General features: G+C 34.0%; 2 protein-coding genes and 1 non-coding gene across 4 annotated transcripts; 2 read left to right on the top strand and 1 right to left on the bottom strand.

The window, feature by feature from the left end:
• The first annotated feature begins 4,173 nt into the window (after positions 1-4,173).
• LOC113723980 (mitochondrial fission 1 protein A-like) lies at positions 4,174-8,124 on the top strand. The gene is made up of 5 exons (XM_027246940.2): positions 4,174-4,445; positions 6,024-6,162; positions 7,224-7,345; positions 7,561-7,624; positions 7,786-8,124. Exons 1-5 carry the CDS (start codon positions 4,365-4,367, stop codon positions 7,869-7,871), a joined length of 492 nt encoding a protein of 163 aa, XP_027102741.2. The 5' UTR covers positions 4,174-4,364; the 3' UTR covers positions 7,872-8,124.
• A 1,044-nt stretch (positions 8,125-9,168) lies between these two features.
• TRNAR-ACG (transfer RNA arginine (anticodon ACG)) lies at positions 9,169-9,241 on the top strand. The gene has a single exon. It is a non-coding gene; the product is annotated as a tRNA-Arg (tRNA).
• A 410-nt stretch (positions 9,242-9,651) lies between these two features.
• Positions 9,652-14,074, bottom strand: LOC113723964 (cytochrome P450 94A1). 2 transcript variants are annotated; one of them, XM_027246930.2, is made up of 3 exons: positions 13,987-14,074; positions 10,558-11,708; positions 9,652-10,418 (listed from the first exon to the last, which is right to left on the bottom strand). In XM_027246930.2, the coding sequence occupies exons 2-3, from the start codon at positions 11,525-11,527 to the stop codon at positions 9,772-9,774; spliced, it is 1,617 nt and encodes a 538-aa protein (XP_027102731.2). In that variant the 5' UTR covers positions 11,528-11,708; positions 13,987-14,074; the 3' UTR covers positions 9,652-9,771. The 2 variants fall into 2 exon arrangements, with proteins under 2 accessions (XP_027102731.2, XP_027102725.2); XM_027246924.2 differs by having other exon boundaries at positions 10,558-14,068.
• Between the last annotated feature and the right edge of the window lie 4,083 nt (positions 14,075-18,157).

Below are 18,157 nucleotides of genomic sequence, written 5' to 3'. Positions count from 1 at the left end.
ATGATTTTGAAATCTATACTTTGGCCTACAAAATCTTAATTTTCTCCAAATACAAAAGAAATGAAAAGGAAATAAAAGATAATTAAATAAGAAACAAAAAAGATGGAAAGGGAATAAAAAAATAAATAAGAAACAACAAATACTTAATTTTTTTACTACAAATATCATTTTAGGTTTTTAACCAAATATTTAATAGTTTTTTCTATTTCTTGTTTATCTATGTTTATCTCAATTTCTTCTTTTTTGGTTTGGAGGAAAAAAAAAGAAGTAATGAAAGGGTACATTTATCAAATTACTAGTTTGACATTGACTTTTTATTATTGACCATTAGTTTTAACGGAAAAAGAAAAGGTAACATTTTAATTCAATCCATAAGAGGGTTATATATAGATTTTTGAACAAAGGGGGATTATGTGATAAAATATCAAATCATAGGGGGTAAAAGATAATTTACCCAAAATCCAAAAATATCACCATTACATGATCCCAATGGAGTCATTCCTAGCAAAAGAGCACAAGTATTCAGCTTCTATGTTCAATTGCTACTTGCTATCAACGGAGTAGTATATTGCTTATCCTTGTACTATTATCAACAAGAGAAAGCTACTAAGCAATCTTGATTTATCCAAAACACCATCTACTTCCTTGTGAGGATGATGAAGATTGCAAAGGCTGCAGAACTATATAGGTATAGTTCTAATGCATTTCCACACAAAAGTTAAGTTCTACTATCCAGCATACCATTAGACAATCACTAGACTTAATATAAGTTTGGCTCTATAGCACCTAAACATTTCAAAAACTACTTTACTACTGAGTTGTTCTTTATAGGAGCTTTAGAACCTCATGCCAAAGCTACTACTATTGATATTGTCAGTGTCAAATGATGCTCTAGCTTGAAGGGAGACCCTCTGGTCAATTGTAGAAATCTTGCTAGAATTAGTCACAGACGCACTTCCATCCAAACGAGACTTCTGAATTTCTAGTAGTTTGCAAATGGCGCGATTGAGTAGCATCCCTAGCACTCTGTTTAGTGGCTCTCCCTCTTTGTAACAAATTATTTTCTTAGTCAAACTATACACTTAATTTTGATAATTAGCTTAATAGAATACGTTTACAATGACACCTTGGAAATCAAATCCCCCCCCCTTTTTTTTTGTAACTGTGAATTTGTTGAAGATTTGATCTGACCTGCATATTAGTTTGATTATCTAGTTGAGTAGCATAAGCGTTTCCTGTGTAAAAAAGTCAACAAAGCTGAATATTTAAATAAAACTTTAAGTAAAGTACAAGGTACGTTATGCTAAATACCTCAACTTCAAGACTTTGATTGCTACAATGACTTGAGTGGGACTGCTAAGAACATTTCTAGTAGCATGCTCCTACAGAAATAGTTAGATCAGTGGTGTTTGGATTGTAGTTTTCTATCAAAAAACTCTTGTATTTTCTGTAAATACGCTTCTCAATCATCTTGTTATCTCACACGTATCAATTTGTTACCGTATATTTTTTTATAAACTTCAAAAATAACAATCCAAACGGAAACAAACAAAAATAAACAAGTTACCCAAAGCATAGCCCCTGATAATTCAGTGCCTGCCTCACTTTTGCCTAATTTAGGTCTTCTACTTGGCTCCTGATATGACTTACAGCGAATAGCATTTAGTAGACATGAAGTTCATATAAGAAATGATGACATTTTATATGGTCATTACTTGATTAGCAACGAATGTTTTTTTCCTAGTTGATTTCACTGAAGCCTATCTTAGGCATTTTACGAATGGATATTTTGTTGGAAAATTCATAAAATATTTTTGTTTCTAGAGGGTAAATATGTCCTAATATCCTTTTTGCTGTCTGTTGTGGGACCCAAATAATTTATAAGGGAGGTATGTGTAATTTCTAAAATGTGAGGGGAGGTTTCCGCAACTATGGCAAACCTCAAGGGAGGAATGTGAAATTAACCCTTATATAAATGGATGACCAATTGAGAGACACGAAATTTTAATGACTAAGATGACACTACATTTATAAAAGTTCAGTGACCAATGGTGCATTTCGCACCTATACCCAAAAAAAAAAAAGAAGCTTTTTACACTTAGTTGGAGAAAAACACTCAAATTAATAAATTCAAAAATAAAATTCCAAATCCTTCATGATTTGCCAAAAAAAAAGTAGAATGACTCTATATGGTTCAAAAATGAACATCGAAATATGGAACCATTTATTAAAGTTAAAGGGAAAATGGCTATTTTGGTTCCTCAACTTTGGGATTTTGACTCATTTAGTCCCTTATTTATTACTGTGACTATTTTAGTCCATTATCTTTACCAAAAAAAAAAAAATCCAATTTAGGACCTACAATGGAAAATAAAAAATTCTAATAGAGTTCATCACGTGCATGGCATGTGCATCACTAAAAGTGACCATTTTAATCCATTATTGTCAATATCGTTTCTAATTTTATCCATTATATATCATTGTATACTAAGTGAAGTGCGTGTGTGCATTTGTTTTTGTTCTATTCTACTCTTTTTTTTTTCTTTCCAAAAGTAGGCTTACAGCGTAAGGAACCAGTATGATTATGGTTTTTTAATTTCCTATTAAAAATCCTTTATTAACTTTATTTTTTGAAAATAAGGGTTTGAATTGCTAAAGGGTCAAAATTAGATATGACCTTGGAGAGAATAGATCAAAACAATCATTCTTAACGGCGTACATATTGTGCATGTGACTAAATTCACTAGAGTTTTAATAATTTTTTGTTAGAGATTAGGGAGTGGTTTTTTTTAATAAAGATAAGGGACTAAAATAGTTACAGTGATAGATAACGGATTAGATTGGCCAAAAATTAAAAAATGAGGGATCAAAATTACTATTTTTCCAAGGTTAAAATTGTACGGCAACCATCAGCATTGACAAAAGGATGATAATTTATACACTGCTCTCCATTTTAATTTTTTTTCCTTCCTTTCTTTTTTCTCCTCTATTTTTTCTGTTGCACTTTCCTTTTTGCATTTACTCTTTTATTTTCAAATTTTCAGAACTTAAACCTCCAGCCTCCTTCCTTTTTTAAGAATCCATCTGCAACAAAGCCACGGTGGCATGACCATGCAGAAGTGGCAGCTTGCTAATAATAGGCACAGGCAAGCCTTGACTGGCTAGTTTGATAATTAAGTATCGACAAAATTAGATTAAAGTTTTTGGTAGGTTAGGAAGAAAAAATAACAAACAAGATTAAAGGATTTAAGAAAGGAAAAATAAATAATACAAAAATAGAATAAAAGAAGGGATATAAGAAAGAACCAAGCTCTTGTTTTATTAAGTTTAATTATACATAAAATTTGAAAAATATTTTAGTCATATCAATTATAAAAATTATACGTGGGCAGCATTTGAAGTTTTTGATGGAGTGTGAAAATGGTAGGATACAAGACATCCATAATTTACCATATTCAATTACATGATACGATATACATACTAGCAAAACAGTTGTAAATACTAAAGTTCTGTTTGATAACATAAAAAAGTGTTGAATCTGAATTTTTTCAGACATTCAGATGTTTTGAGTGTTTGACAAATGAAAATCTATTTGCTGAACTTGTTAAGCAGTGCTGAACCTGTGTGTATTTTTTTCAGCACAAGAATCCTAACTGAATGCTTAATTCTGATAAGAATCAATAGAATTATTTCAACTATTTTTTTGCACTCACGTCGCAGAATCTGAACTCAAAAATCACCGCTGACTAAATCAATAGATTCTACTATCACCAGTGATGACAACACGGTACAACGCAGATACTACTGTAACAAATGTAGATGCTAATGTAGTAAACATAACATAATAAAATTGAAAAAACACAACAAAATTTTTGGGCACAAATTTTGATGATATAGAAAATTTATTATATTTTTACTTATTGTTGTGTTAGTGTCTATAATTATTCTTTTAATATTGATATTTATTATTCTTTTGGTATCTGCACTGTATCCTACTATCACTAGGCCCCGGATCTCTATAGACTTTTTTCCAGAATTAGATGTGGCATTTTTTTTCTTATCTTTCCCTTTCACAAAGTGCTTAAAAAAAAAAAAGAAAACAAAAACAAGACAAAAATGCCGCTACCACTGCTTAATGCTTAAGTTCCAGTCGAGAGTTCACACACAGAAAATAATTCCAAAAAAACAAAAAAAGTATCCCAATATTTAAAGCTTTACTTTTAAGGCTTAACTTTGACTTAAAAGGCAAGTTCTCTATTCTTTGCCGCTCCGACTTGATCCAATATTTCCTGAAGAAATTAGAATAGAGGAATAAGATATCATATAACATAAAAGAGAAAGCAAGAAAGGAAATAGAAGCTAAGATGGCGAAATTCTTCGAGTCTGTCGGAAATTTCTTCAGCGGCGGTGACCAGATTCCCTGGTGCGACTCCGACATCGTGGCGGTAAGTTCTTCCTTCCATGTATATCTCTCTATTCGTGTAGGGTCACCATTTATGCGTGATTATTGCATGCAGCATTTTTTGAATTCGTGAAATTCAATTAGGGTTTGGAAGTTTGGGGATTTGGGAATTTGGTGATTGGGGTACAATAAATTCAAGATAATACTTCAAAAACCTAATTAAATAAGATTTACTAGAGTTTTGAATTTAAACCCTGAGCAGTTGCTGCCAAAATCAAGTCTAAATTTAAAATTTTTAGTTACAGGCTTTTGTATTGTTCAGTGTCTTAACTCACAGCTGCCAGATTTTCTTTTTCCGCCTCTCTCTGAAAAAGAAAATATTTTGCTGCTCTTAGGAATTGGTGGGAGGTTGAACGTTTAAGTTTCTTGTAGGAAAATCATTGTAATCCTGAAATTCGAACTCCAACCTCTGAACCTGACTTGGCATTTACAGTAATTCCCAGAAAAATACAACAGGAAAACAAATTAAGTTTAAGCGTGTTTGGCCCATTGGATCTTGTGATCGGAGTTTGAGGTGTATGGTGATGTATGTGTTGTGAGTGGTTTTTTGTCCCAATCCTTGATGTTTTTTTCCTTTGGGTGCTTCATGCATTTCCAGTTTTGTTTTTGACCCTGTATTTATGGGAGAATGAATTAATTCAACTGTCACAGGCTTTCTGACTGAGAATTTTGGGAAATGCAACAGTTGGAATCGTGATAGAGCCAACAGTATGTTGCCTAATTATTTGACCTCAAACTTTGTTAAACTACTAAACTGCTGTCCTTTAAAACCAATAGTAAGTTAGCCTGATTATTTGCCCTTGAGCTCTGTTAAACTATCGGAATAAACAGCCGTCCTTCAAAACCAACAGAAAATTATTTTTCATCTTTTGACTATGGAAGTATTTTAAACTCATCATCTTGTCCTTTGTAATAAGTTCCGAAGCAAATTAAGGTACATTCCATGGAATGGTGTGTGTATATATTGCAATGTTGAGTAGGATCAATCATACATGCTTTATTTTTGTATATAGATTTCTTGAATGTCATTTTTCGATAGTGAGAATGACTTCCATTTATAAATGATTCATCGGAATTTGGAGCAATATTGGTTTTATCTGTGTTCTCTGGGTATGGAACTATAGAAACTGATGTAGGCAAAAGAGTTAGCAGTTCTCCTTTTATTAAAATGGATTTGTCGGAGTTAATAAAGTATTCCTAAGATGAGCCAGATAATGACAGCTGTATTTGTTTTCAAGCAACTGAAGCCTTCTGTTTTGGATGGTGGACTTAAACAATTAATATCTTCTCTATCCCTTGCTTGCTGGTTTTTTACTCTGAAAATGTTGTTATAGAATCTGTGGCCTATGAAGTTGGTTATACCTAGGGATTAACGTGCATTTTTTGTGATGATATTCTTATGCTGCTTCTCAAACTGCATTTGGTACAGTCATGTGTCATCACTGCTAGGTTGTTTGTTTGGTTGCACATTTGTGCCAACATGCTCATGGCATGCTTCTCTTCTTACTTGTTTACATTATGTAATTTCCCTTCGCTGATTTAAATAGTATCATGTCTACAGGGTTGTGAACGTGAAGTTGCTGAGGCTGAGAAAGGTTCCACTGATGAACTTAAAAGTGAATGTATCATGCGCTTGTCCTGGGCTCTTGTTCACTCAAAAAGGCCAGAGGATGTACAACGAGGGATAGCAATGCTCGAAGGTCAGTTTGGAAATGACAAACATGGGTCTCTCTCTCTCTCTTTGCTGCTCGTTTTTGTGCAAATCTTTGAGTTTGTGGGTTTATCCATGCAATTTTTTCATGGTACTCTTTTTAAGTAAAATGAATGGAATTTCCTGAATCGCTATTTGAGGTTTTAAGGTTTTGATTCTAGTAGAACTTGCTTTCGTCTTTTTCACCTTTTTCTGCTTCAGTGGTGTATCGGGACATTTAGTGTTTGATTCTTTCTTGGGTAGGGAATGTAACTTTTGCAGTTTTTCTTCCTCCTCCTTTCTTCCATTTTTATAAAATACCACATGGTTTCCCATTGGGAGCTCTGCTGATAATCCACTTTGTCAACTCTTGGTATTTGTAATGTTTGCTGTTGATCAATGCACTACATACTAGGGCAAAGGTATCTGCACATGCCCTTTTCTACCCCTGCTATTTCTGTGTACGTTCATCAGAAAATCCTTCTTGAACCATACATGTTTTCTTGAAGAAAAATGGAAAACAGTATATGACTGATTTCCCCTGTTTATTTCTTCCTCCCATTTTCCTGTCCTCTGTCTTTTTTTCTTTCTTTACATTCTCATGTTACTTCGTCCCTTTCATCTTTATGTGTTACTCTTTTTAATTTGGCTACCTGGGGATTTTTATTCTGTCCCTTTGACTTGCATTTTGATTTTGTCTAGCTGACTTGCCTATTTCTTCTATGTTGCCAATCTTATGGTTGGGTAATAACTGCTTTATTGTTTGCATGGTTCCTGAAATTTTAGCATGCACTTCACGGTAAATTATTAGTTGGATGAGGCAGACCTTTCTCCTACAATGCACTTTGGATTTTATGCAACAATACTTCTTACTATTCTACCTCCCTCACTTCATTATTTTGTTTCCCACCCTTTGTCCTCTCTCTCTCTCTCTATTATTTTTTAAGTATGTTTTCCTTTTACATCTTTAAATGAAGTTTCTTTTGCATAGCTGGTTGGAAATTGTCTCTCTTGATTTTTCCCACTTCTTGTGTTGAAATAGTTGATATTAACTGTAAACCATGTTTGCAGCTTCTCTGTCTGGCAGTGGTAGCCCACTGCAAACTAGGGAAAGAATTTATCTCCTGGCTGTGGGTTACTATAGAAGTGGAGACTACACAAGGAGCAGACAACTTGTTGAGCGCTGTTTGGAGGTCTGATCTTCACAAACTGAAAGTCCTAATAATTACTTTCATGTTCACTGACTGAAAAAGGGCTCTTTATGTATCTGAAGTACCGTATTGAAAGCAAAAGGATAATCAATTTGTCATCCTTGAATACCCTGTAAATTAAGGACAGCTGCCCATATATTTTGGCCTCTCCCCTGTTTGACTAGTAAGTTGAAAAATGTTACTCATGGTTTCTGCAGGTTGCACCTGATTGGAGACAAGCCTTAAGCCTCAAGAAAACAATTGAAGAAAAAATTACAAAAGGTGGTAACCTGAATTTTTTTTTTTGGCTTTAAATTTTAGTAAACACTGTATTTCCTTTGAGCGACACATATACGACTCATGAAGGGAAGCATTAGTTACTTCAAGTTGATTTAAGAAGCCAATGGCTAATACTTTCTGGTTTTCCTTTTCCTCTGTTGCAGATGGAGTGATTGGGATGGGCATTGCTGCCACTGCTGTTGGTCTTTTGGCTGGTGGCATTGCTGCGGCACTTTCTCGCAAGAAATGAACTTATCTTAATTAAAACCCCATCTTTGTGCAGGTGAAATCCACAGTCTACTAAAATATCCAGTTTTGTCTTCTGCAATATTTGGTTGTCCTGATGAAGCAATGTCTGTAAAATCAAACCAAACCCTTGCCTCTGCTTTCTAGTACAATGGTTTACCTGATCTTTATGTAGATATTCAAAATGGTTGCTGATTTTTGTTTTGTGGGTTCTTATCAGTATTTTATGAAGCACTTGATGTGGCTTTTACAGTTTATTCCTTCTTTGCTGGTGCAATTCCACCCCCTCTTCCCCCCCCCCCCCCCTCTCTCTCTCTCTCTCTTTCCCTCCCAACAAAAAACAATTCTACTATCATTCTTGTGTTCATTCTCATTCATGAATTCGAGTATGAAAGAGGTATGCTTTTTCGTAAAAACCGAGGGATGTATGTCACAAAAAAGTAGTGATACAAGGGAAATGAAATACTGCGTACTTAAATATTGGGGTTACAATTAACAGAAGATGACGTGTTTGAATTTGTGTGCCACGTTGCCGCTTTTGAGCTGTGGATGAACTCTTGCAAAAAGAGTCTACAGTGAAAACGAGGAAATGGCAGTCCAATGCCTTTTTCAAACTTCTTGCACAAAAATTTTTTTTTTAAAGAAAATTCGCATTTCTCAAAAAAGTAGGTATTCCTTCACTTGCATTAGATGAAATTTGAAGGAGTGTCGATTTCTTGAAAAGTATTAATATCATTTTCCTTCTTTTTAAAATGTTTTATTGGCATATCGTCTTCATTTAAAGTGCATGTAAGAAGTTAAAAATTAGCGTTATGTTTCTTTAAAAGAGAGCAAAAAAGAAGATGAAATTTAACCCGTTTTACTTCAAAAAATTGATAAGATAATTGCACCATGAATTATCTCGAACAATCCACTTCCTTATTATTGAGGATCCAAATCAAATGAGGAGGTTAAACAATACAGGAGCAATCAATTTAGAGTTTTTTCTGATTTTGTGTCATTCTAGAGACACATGATAAGCACATAATAATAATAATAATAAAGAGATGGGTCCATTATGACCACTCCAAAATGACTTTCGCAAAAAATTTAGTAAACAAATAAATTCTTCAATCTGGCCTTAAGTTTTTGTTTTTGTTTTTTTTTTCCATCCATTTGTGACTTGTGAGTCAGTTGAAGACAGTATCCGGTCTGTTCTTATCAAATTGCGTATGTATTTCGGTAACCAGTGTATTGAAAGCGAAGGATTAAAAGGATCAAAAATATATTAATAAATTTTGTGAAGAAACAAAGCAACGATGGACTCCATGGCCCAATGGATAAGGCGCTGGTCTACGGAACCAGAGATTCTGGGTTCGATCCCCAGTGGAGTCGTTGTTTGTTTTGCTTTGGTACTCAATTATTATATTTAATCTTGCTCAAATTGTAAATACCTCGCTTAAGCAGTTATGGATCCCTTATCTAGTTATATTGTATATAATCAAAATCAGCGATCTGTGTTTAGGAGTTTTTCTCAATCATTTATTTTCAATTCATGATCATTGATCAAGTTTACCATATTTTAGTATTTTATGCAGTCAAATTTCTTTCTTTTGTTTTGAATTCAGTTGATCCTGCATTGGCCATTCTGCATGCAAGTACTATTGATTAAGCCAAAAGATGCATTCTTTTCAATGCTTGAATTGAAATTACAGGTTTCCAGCAAGCCTCATAAGATAAAGTATTTAGTAATTGGTCCGCCAACAATTGGATTGAGAAAATTGAAAGTAAAAAACACATCAAGCTTCTCATACATTATTCCCCCCTATATTATTGACAGAATAGTTTCACTTGTTTTGCAACAAACAGGTATGTACATGTGTTGATGGTTACCTTGCATGCTAAAATTTCTCTAGTAAAATGGTCTATTTCTGAGTCCAACTTGAGGTTGTCAATTGCCTTTTCTTGAGCTTAACAGGCAATCCACCACGCATCTTGAGGAGAAGGGATAATGTGTAAGGTGGATGAAAAATCCTTTCTGGTAATCCACCTCCATCAACAGCCTTAACTTCAAAACTATAAATAACAGATGCAGCAACAGATTTCATTTGCATGTAAGCCATGTCCTTCCCCAAGCACATCCTAGGACCACAATGAAATACTGGGAATTTGAATTGATCACAGGGCTGGAATACACCATCTTCATCCAACCATCTCTCAGGCCTGAACTCCCGACAATCAGGACCCCACAGCCTCTCCATCCTCCCTGCTGCATAAGCTGAGTAATCAGCAAACCACCCTTTTCCCACGAAAGTCCCTGTACTCAGGGTGTCGTTAGATACAGTTAATCTTGAATTGATTGGCACTGGTGGGAAGAGCCGTAATGATTCTGAGATGGTTGCACGTAGGAAATGGAGCTTCTTAAGCTCATCATAGCTTAAACTTTCTGGTGCTTTCTCTGGAGATGTTGCAATTGTGGCCAGCAGTTCACTGTAGATCAACTGCTCATACTGAGGATGGCCAGAAATTAACCAGAAAAACCAAGTCAATGCTGTTGAGGTCGAGTCTTTACCTGCCAACAAAAATTAAACAAAATATCTCATATTACTAACAGGCTTGTAAACTAGACAATCAATACTACGCTAACAAATTCCTGCCATAAAGCTATATATACTAATGTGAAACATATACAGCAGCTATATAATCCATACCTGCAAGTATGAAGCTGATCACTATATCTCTCAAGAACTTCCTCTTTTCATCTTGATTATGAAATCCAAGATTTGACACTGAATCCATAAACCTAGATAACAAATCTTGATTCTGTCCCAGCCCATTTCCCTCTTGGTTCAGGTGCATTTTCTCTTTGGATCGTATAATATCCATGGCATAATCATTTATTACTTGAATGTCTTCATTGTATTGTTTTTCACTACCAATATTCAGAAGCCTCTTCATCTTCCATAATGCCGGTAAAGGTGACATAAACCTGTCTGAACTAACCTCAACGGCATGATCAAATGCACAGACAAATGACAAATTCCGTGAGTTGTGATCAACCTTGTTCAAGTCTAGCCATGCAGGGTCAACACCAAATGCAATGTTGCATATGTTATCGAATGCAAACCTGCGAAAAACCTCTTGTAAATCGATGACTTCTTCCTTATCACATGCGAAGGATAGGTATGGAATCAAGCGGTTTGAAATTTGACCTTGGACAGTGCTTGAGATGAAATGCTTGAGAGATTTGGTGTTAAACTCATGGCTGGCAATTTTGCGTTGTGAAGACCAGAGTTCACCATCAACATTGAAGATGCCATCGCCTAGAAGATCTTGTAGTACATTATGGAAACGGGAGCCTTTCACATAATTAGAAAAATTGGAGCGAAGAATATGGTCAAGATTGACAGGGTTGGCAGTGCAAATGCCATGAGAAAGGCCAAGGAAGCCATTGACCTGAAGAGTAAGATCTGGAGTGCACGAAAGCATTTCAGCAACCCAATCATGGAAGCGGTGGCAGTTGAGGAGGAAGCCAATGATATTTCCAACCAGAGGGTATGACTGAGGAGATGGAGCACACTTGGGTGGAGAAGAGTATTTCCGAAAGATGAAGTATATTAGTGAGAGGAAGCCAAGAGAGATCGTGAGACAGGAAAGAACATTTGCTTGGAAATCCACCATTCTGACAACTTTCTAGGCAACAACTAAAAATCACTGAACCTCTAAGGTGAAGGGACGAGACTCTGACAGAAGAGATGCCTAATGCTTCTTGCTATCACAGTCATGCAAATGCATTATAACAGCTCCAATATTGGTTGGTCTACACAAGGCTATCCACAATACTTCTGTCCAATATTTTTGCCTGCTTACACGTCAAAATTTGACATGGACTAAAAGAAGTCAAACCATTATTCATTTTAAATCACAACTTTACAGTCAATAAAGTTTTTGCAGATACATTGTAAACACATAAACTGTTTCATACAGCTACAGCCAAATAACATGATGGTGTACATATACTCTTGCTGGTGATGACTACTAAGGGAATCCCATGGCTTTTCTTATATTCAAAAAGTTGAATGAAGTACTTCAGTACTTGAATAGTCTGTATCCAAGTATCTTAGAATGATCTGCCTCCCCTATTCTTGTGCACAACCAAATGCTAATTCTACTTACGGCAGGCTAGATTTAAGTCCAGAAATATGTTTGATATATAGAACTAGCAGAGTTTGATTATGAATCCTCAATTGTCGAGAGAGGAAAGTTACAAATTAACTATACTACCCTGTGCATCTAGCTGCCACCCAAACAATCAAAGTCCTGTTTGCCATCAGTTAAGCACTATTAAGGCAACTGGGCAAGCAAAAGTCATCAAATATAAATTAATTGACATGGATGATATTCAATGTCACAGAAGGGATCTACACAAGTTAATCAATCTAGTGATCTACAGAAATACAGTCCATAAAAATAATAAAGGAATCCCGTGGTAGGAGTCCTTTAGCCAGTGATGACTGACAGCCATACACACAAATACATTAAACTGTTTAATGGCCTCTAGGGCTTTATTTATTGGTTTCTTTTCCTTTTCCTTTTCCAACTCGTCTTCATTCAGGCACACAGAGACACACACACACATAGAGGCTTGGAAAAGGAAAAGGGAAAAAGTGACAAATTACCGGAACAAGTGACAAATTACTGGAACAAGTGACAAGGAATGAATGAAAGTGGGAAAAAGTGACAAATTACTGGAACAAAAAGTTGAACTTTGCAATGGTGAAAAGCAGTACGAGGAATTCTACCTGAGATAAGAATGGACAAATGACTGCCAATACCAAAGATTGAAGAGTATAACCAGCAAAAAGGATCAAATAGAAAGACACTATTTGAGATTACAATAGCCAAAGAACAAAAAAAGATTACGTAGGAAAAAGCATAACAGTGTTCAGTTGTCCACACTATTGGTATCACATTACACTATACAAAGATGCAGAAGTGCAACATACTAAAATGATGCATTCTCTAGCATTTCTTTGAACAGATTTTCCTCAAAACTGACACAGGTCATTTCAGTGCAGAATTTAGGCACAATCTTAATTGACTGGAAACAACTTTTCCCCTGAAGCAGTAAGCACCCAAAAACTTTGTCTGATTGATCCAAAATTTTTTCCATAATAGAAATGTGCAACACGTCAAGTTTATTGCTAAGATGGTTTGACAGCTAATTAACATTTAGTACCATTAGCCGTTTGGAGAGTCGGAATTTGATAAAAAAGAAAGTATTGGTTTATCATAAGCCTAAAAATACATATTGGTCATCATATTACAAGCCTGTTATGACAAACTTCTTTCCTAAACATAACACAAGCAACCTCTCATCCTCCACAGTCTTGTTTTCTATATCAACCTGGTAAGAACCGATTTTTCTTCAGATAGTTATTCATGTTTTCTTGTTCTAATAACTCATGCAAGAATCAAAAAGCGTCGTTAATATCACACACAAAAATAGGAATTGCACCTAAAATCCCTAGGCTATTGCCCTTGGCAATCTTCAAAGCCAGATACCATCCTTCCTACACCGTTTAAACATGCAAATCTGCATCTAAAGAATTCAGTTCCTCCTCTTACTCGGATCTACCATCAACTGCAAATCCGCTCATTTACAATCCATTTCATATCAAAAGATAAGTCATTAAACCTTTTACAGGAACTCAGTAGCTTTTCTTAAACGGGACTTCTCCTTTTATCTTCCAACTTAGAACTATAAATTGAATTCCTAAAAAGCAACTAAAATTCCAAAACTAGTTCAATCTTAAACTCCACATTGAACTCTAAGCGGTGCGTTGATAATTCAGCTCATTCCCAGCAAAATTCTCTCTTAAAATTGCAATTTTCTATCTCTTTCTCGCTTTCTACCATCTCCCTTTTAACACCCCCCCTTGAAGATTTCATAATCACCCTTTTTCCCAGCCTACCAAATCAAAAAGATAAATTCTAACTTCTTTTCAAATAAAGGGCATCAAGAATGTTTCGATCATACAACAGAATATTTAAAATGCAGGTTAACTGAAGAGACATATTCTTTAATTACAGGATAGTCAAGATTGCCCAAGATTAAGAAGAAGGAGAAGATAGCCTACCAACTAATCAATTAATCAGAATGAAGAGGCCAGCTGCTCTACCAGGGCCACAAACCTCTCATCCAACAAGTAATCTGTTTCTTTATCCAACAATTCTACTCTTTTCCAATGCTTTAAAAACCGGACGGTTCATTGAACCGGTGAAGTGAAAGGGTCGAGATTCAATCGATCGGACCGATTCAACCTCGGTTCAATGAATTTTTTAAAAAATTATTTATATAAATATATATATGTACAAAATAAGACATGTAATGGATTAATTTAATACTTTATATGATGAAAGATTTACTATTTTTTTTATAACTTGGATTTTTTAAAAATAAAATTTTTAAATCATAAGTTAAAACAAAAAAATTTCATCTCAATTTCAATTATATCTAAATCCAACCAAAAAATATCACAATATTTTGAAATTATACAAAATTCACGTCTATGAGAATTTAGATATTGTGAACTTAAATTTTAATTTACGTTTTAGCGATTGCAATTTAAAAAAGGAAGTTTGGAGTTCGAAGGAAGTCAAGAAAATCGAAAATAGAAATGTAAACTTGATAAGAAACAAAAAATGAGATAAAAGTGAGTGGTTGTAGCATTAAATAATTTGGGTTAAAAAATAATTCTTTTTGAACTTTTTTCAATTTAATGGACAAAAATAAAATTAAAAGATGGAAGAAAACATCAGTAAATTAAAAATAAAGAGGTTTGATTAAAAAGGGAGTGACAAAAAAAAAAGAGGATAGAGAGAGAGAGAGAGAGAGAGAGAGAGTTGAAAATTAAAAAGAAAGAGCCATGAGAGGATGAGATTTTGTAAGAAAAATGAAAAAAAGAAATATGAGTGTTTGCTTTATATAAATAAATTATCAAAAAAAATTAATAGGATGTGATGGTGCAACGGTTAATACATTGGTCTTCTATTACAGAGGTCTTGAGTTCGAATCTTGATAGCTGCATTTTGAAAAAAAAAAAAAAAAAAAAAGGGTTGAAAACCGGTTCAATAGCGGTTCGACCGGTTCTTGATCGATTTTCTGACAAAGTCAACTATGGCATTGAACCGGACCGGTGCCATGGCCGGTTCGCAGTTCAACCGATCCGGTCCGGTCCGGTTTTCAAAACATTGCTCTTTTCTTGTTGAATAAAGAAGTTCACTCCAGTTAAGGGTATTTCTTTCAAGTTGACTTTCTTTACTGCTAAATTGCTAATCCGTTCCCTGCGACCTTTGACCTTTCTTTTCCTTGTCCTTTTTTTCCCTCGAGAATATTTTTCTTCTCACATGTTTTTAATTTTTTTCCCCTGCTAGTCTTATGTTCTTTTCACTTCTTAAGAAATTAATGGTTTCTAAATAAAATACCAAAATGCAATAATGATGTGTGGTTAATTGATTTTCGTCTTTTACTTTATTTATAGTGCTTTGTCATTTGAAAGTTTGATTTTATTTCAAATACTAGGGGAGAAGCCTGCACAATGCGCAAGAGTGAATACCTGTGTTATAATTTGCTAAGCATCATGAGATTAAAAAAGTAAAAAATACTATCAATATTGGTAAGCAAATAAGAAAGTATAGCGATTTTTAAATGCACAAATAGAATCAAATACACTAATTGTTTAAGTGGAGAAATGTAAAAATAACTAAATGGTCATTTAATCACATAATCACAAGTCAGTAGGAATTTTTTCTAAATTTATTGTGAAAACATTTATATATATATGTATATAAAAAATGAATCACTTTAGTCCTTGCAATTGTAATGATTAGAAAGACAATCAAACAACTGATTGTAAATCCTTTATTCAAAAATTGTACTATTTCATATTGTAAATTGTTTCTCCTGAAGTAATCAACAAATAGGAGTCCCTAGCCATAAAACTATCATATGCTTAGAAATTTAGGAATGCTTGGTCTGCTTTTGTTAATTAGTGCCTATTTATGTTTCCCCTACCATGACTATTGCAATTTAACTGACATATAGGCTTGCAGATAAATTGAAAAGGACAATATAAGTCTAATTAGCAAGTCTAAATTTTCGAAATCAGATGCATAATACAATTGCGGAAAACAGAATTGTAATTCTAGTACAGCAACACATGAACACCAATAATGCATTCATTAATTGGAACAATTGTTTTAGGAAGTACCTTAATCAGAAAGCTACTACTGGACGAATCCCTTGTTTGACAGTTGTACCTCAGTTGCTGGCAAACACGAAAATTCAAGAATTCAGTTACAAATATAATTATCACTTTTAAACTACATAATATTGTTATTGTTTCATTCAAAAATTTGATATACACATAGATAGTATCTACCTAAAAAATACAATGCAAGAAACCTTATCTCTTCAAGGACCACCTTGGTGATATAGAGCTTAAGCAACTCATGCAACCTTATTGTGTTAACGTCCTTCATTATCGCAGGTTGCTAAAAAACTGCTCAACAAATGCTTTAGAAAAGCCAAAAACTTTCAGTTTCCATTCAAACATGCTTTCCAACAGGTCCCTCATCTTCCAATCATTACTATTGTATTAAAGAAGCCATAATTGCTCACTCTAATGATCCAACTTTTTACATCTGCTGAATTCATTTTGTGAAAAATTTAGAAGAGAAAAAGCCAACTGTTACACTTCTACTATAAAGGATTGAGTTAATGTTCTTCTCAATGCATTCATGTGCGCGTAATCATGCTCCAATTATTCAATGTAACCCTTGGATCTCTTTGCAGAAACTCAATGACTTGCATGAAGATTTGTAGCAATTACAAATCAATAGTAATAGTTATTTAGAAGTGCAAAGCTGAAACAATAGCTGAATAGCTACGCATCAATAGTGTAAGTATCAACCCACTAAGGATAGAGTGGGTAATGCACACCAATGCACATTCAATGCTAGTACTATATCGTTAATGATTTGTACACTCGTGCTGCATTGCCTAACTTGCTCCTCGAAAAGGTCAAATGAAAATTATCCAACAATCAAACAACAACCCGTTTTTAAGAGAAGGATATTTCTGTATACACAAGAATATGCACATGCTATCTTAAGTAGTACTCAACGTTATAACTACATTTAAAACAATTTTACAATCCCAAAATACCCTTATTCTTGCAGTTGAAATTCAAAATCATTCTTTTTCCCAAACTCAATCTTATATAATATAAGGATATCTACTTGTGTCACTTTTTGACATTTATGTATTTGAATCATGGTTTACCATCGTTGGTTATGCTTGTGGTTGTTCCACATCCATCGCGGCATACTGGTTGGATATTGGATGACACATACATTATAACACATAAAAATTTTCGAAAAACTTTAAAAAATTACTAAAAATAGAAAATACCATAAAAGGCACAATTATCAAACTAAATTTACTAAATACCTACATTATCATATATAGTTTCTAATTATTTAAATAAAATAATGCTGCGATTATCATAAACCTATAGCATTAGCAATTAATGATTTTAGCATTAAGTGTGCCTTCTAATCCTATTTTATATTATATCAAACATTAAATATAAGAATAAAATCAACATATCTTATTTATTACAATACGAATCCGATATATACAAAGGAAGCAGTGGTGTTTAGTTCAATACAATATAAGAAACAAATACGTATTAAATAATATTATGAAATACAAAGACATAAAGAAGCAAGCATTTTCACCATTTTCTCAATAAACATTTTCATCCTACATTGATCAATTCCGATGCCCAGGTGATTGATCTCAATTTTTCTAAAATAAAAAATAATAAATATCATTGAAATATTAAAATTAATGAATTATGTACAACTCCTAATTATGAGATTAAGATTGGGAATCCAATCTCCTAATTACTTGAGCTAAACTTGGACTTTAAGAGTTTTTAATTTTTCCTTCCCTTTTTTCCTGTCTTTGGCTCCACTAGAAAAGTCCAACTAGTCCAATTTTAGCTTCGTTTTTTTCACTCCAAATTTAGTCGTTCCTTCTATTTTTTCTTCTCCCTTTCGTTCCTTCTTCTCCTTTCTGTTCTTGATGATGTTAATAGAAGGCAGGGACAATTCTCACTCCAATTTCGGACCACTTTCCACTCAATCATTTCCAACTCTAGTGATAATTTCAGCAATAACTTCTCTATTCTTTTTTATTTTCAATATAGCAAACTCGCTTGGAGAATCATGGGTTTAATCAAG

This window comes from Coffea arabica, chromosome 1c, assembly GCF_036785885.1.
Source record: "Coffea arabica cultivar ET-39 chromosome 1c, Coffea Arabica ET-39 HiFi, whole genome shotgun sequence".
NCBI lineage: Eukaryota > Viridiplantae > Streptophyta > Magnoliopsida > Gentianales > Rubiaceae > Coffea > Coffea arabica.
This window is presented reverse-complemented; position numbering and strand designations above follow the sequence as displayed.

Excerpts from the sequence above, each read along its gene's own strand:
- LOC113723980 (XM_027246940.2), top strand. The coding sequence starts at position 4,365 with ATGGCGAAATTCTTCGAGTCTGTCGGAAATTTCTTCAGCGGCGGTGAC. Across the intron at positions 6,163-7,223 it reads AGGGATAGCAATGCTCGAAG|CTTCTCTGTCTGGCAGTGGT; the intron begins GTCAGTTTGGAA and ends CCATGTTTGCAG. Across the intron at positions 7,625-7,785 it reads TGAAGAAAAAATTACAAAAG|ATGGAGTGATTGGGATGGGC; the intron begins GTGGTAACCTGA and ends CCTCTGTTGCAG.
- LOC113723964 (XM_027246930.2), bottom strand. The coding sequence starts at position 11,527 with ATGGTGGATTTCCAAGCAAATGTTCTTTCCTGTCTCACGATCTCTCTT. Across the intron at positions 10,419-10,557 it reads GATCAGCTTCATACTTGCAG|GTAAAGACTCGACCTCAACA; the intron begins GTATGGATTATA and ends TTTTGTTGGCAG.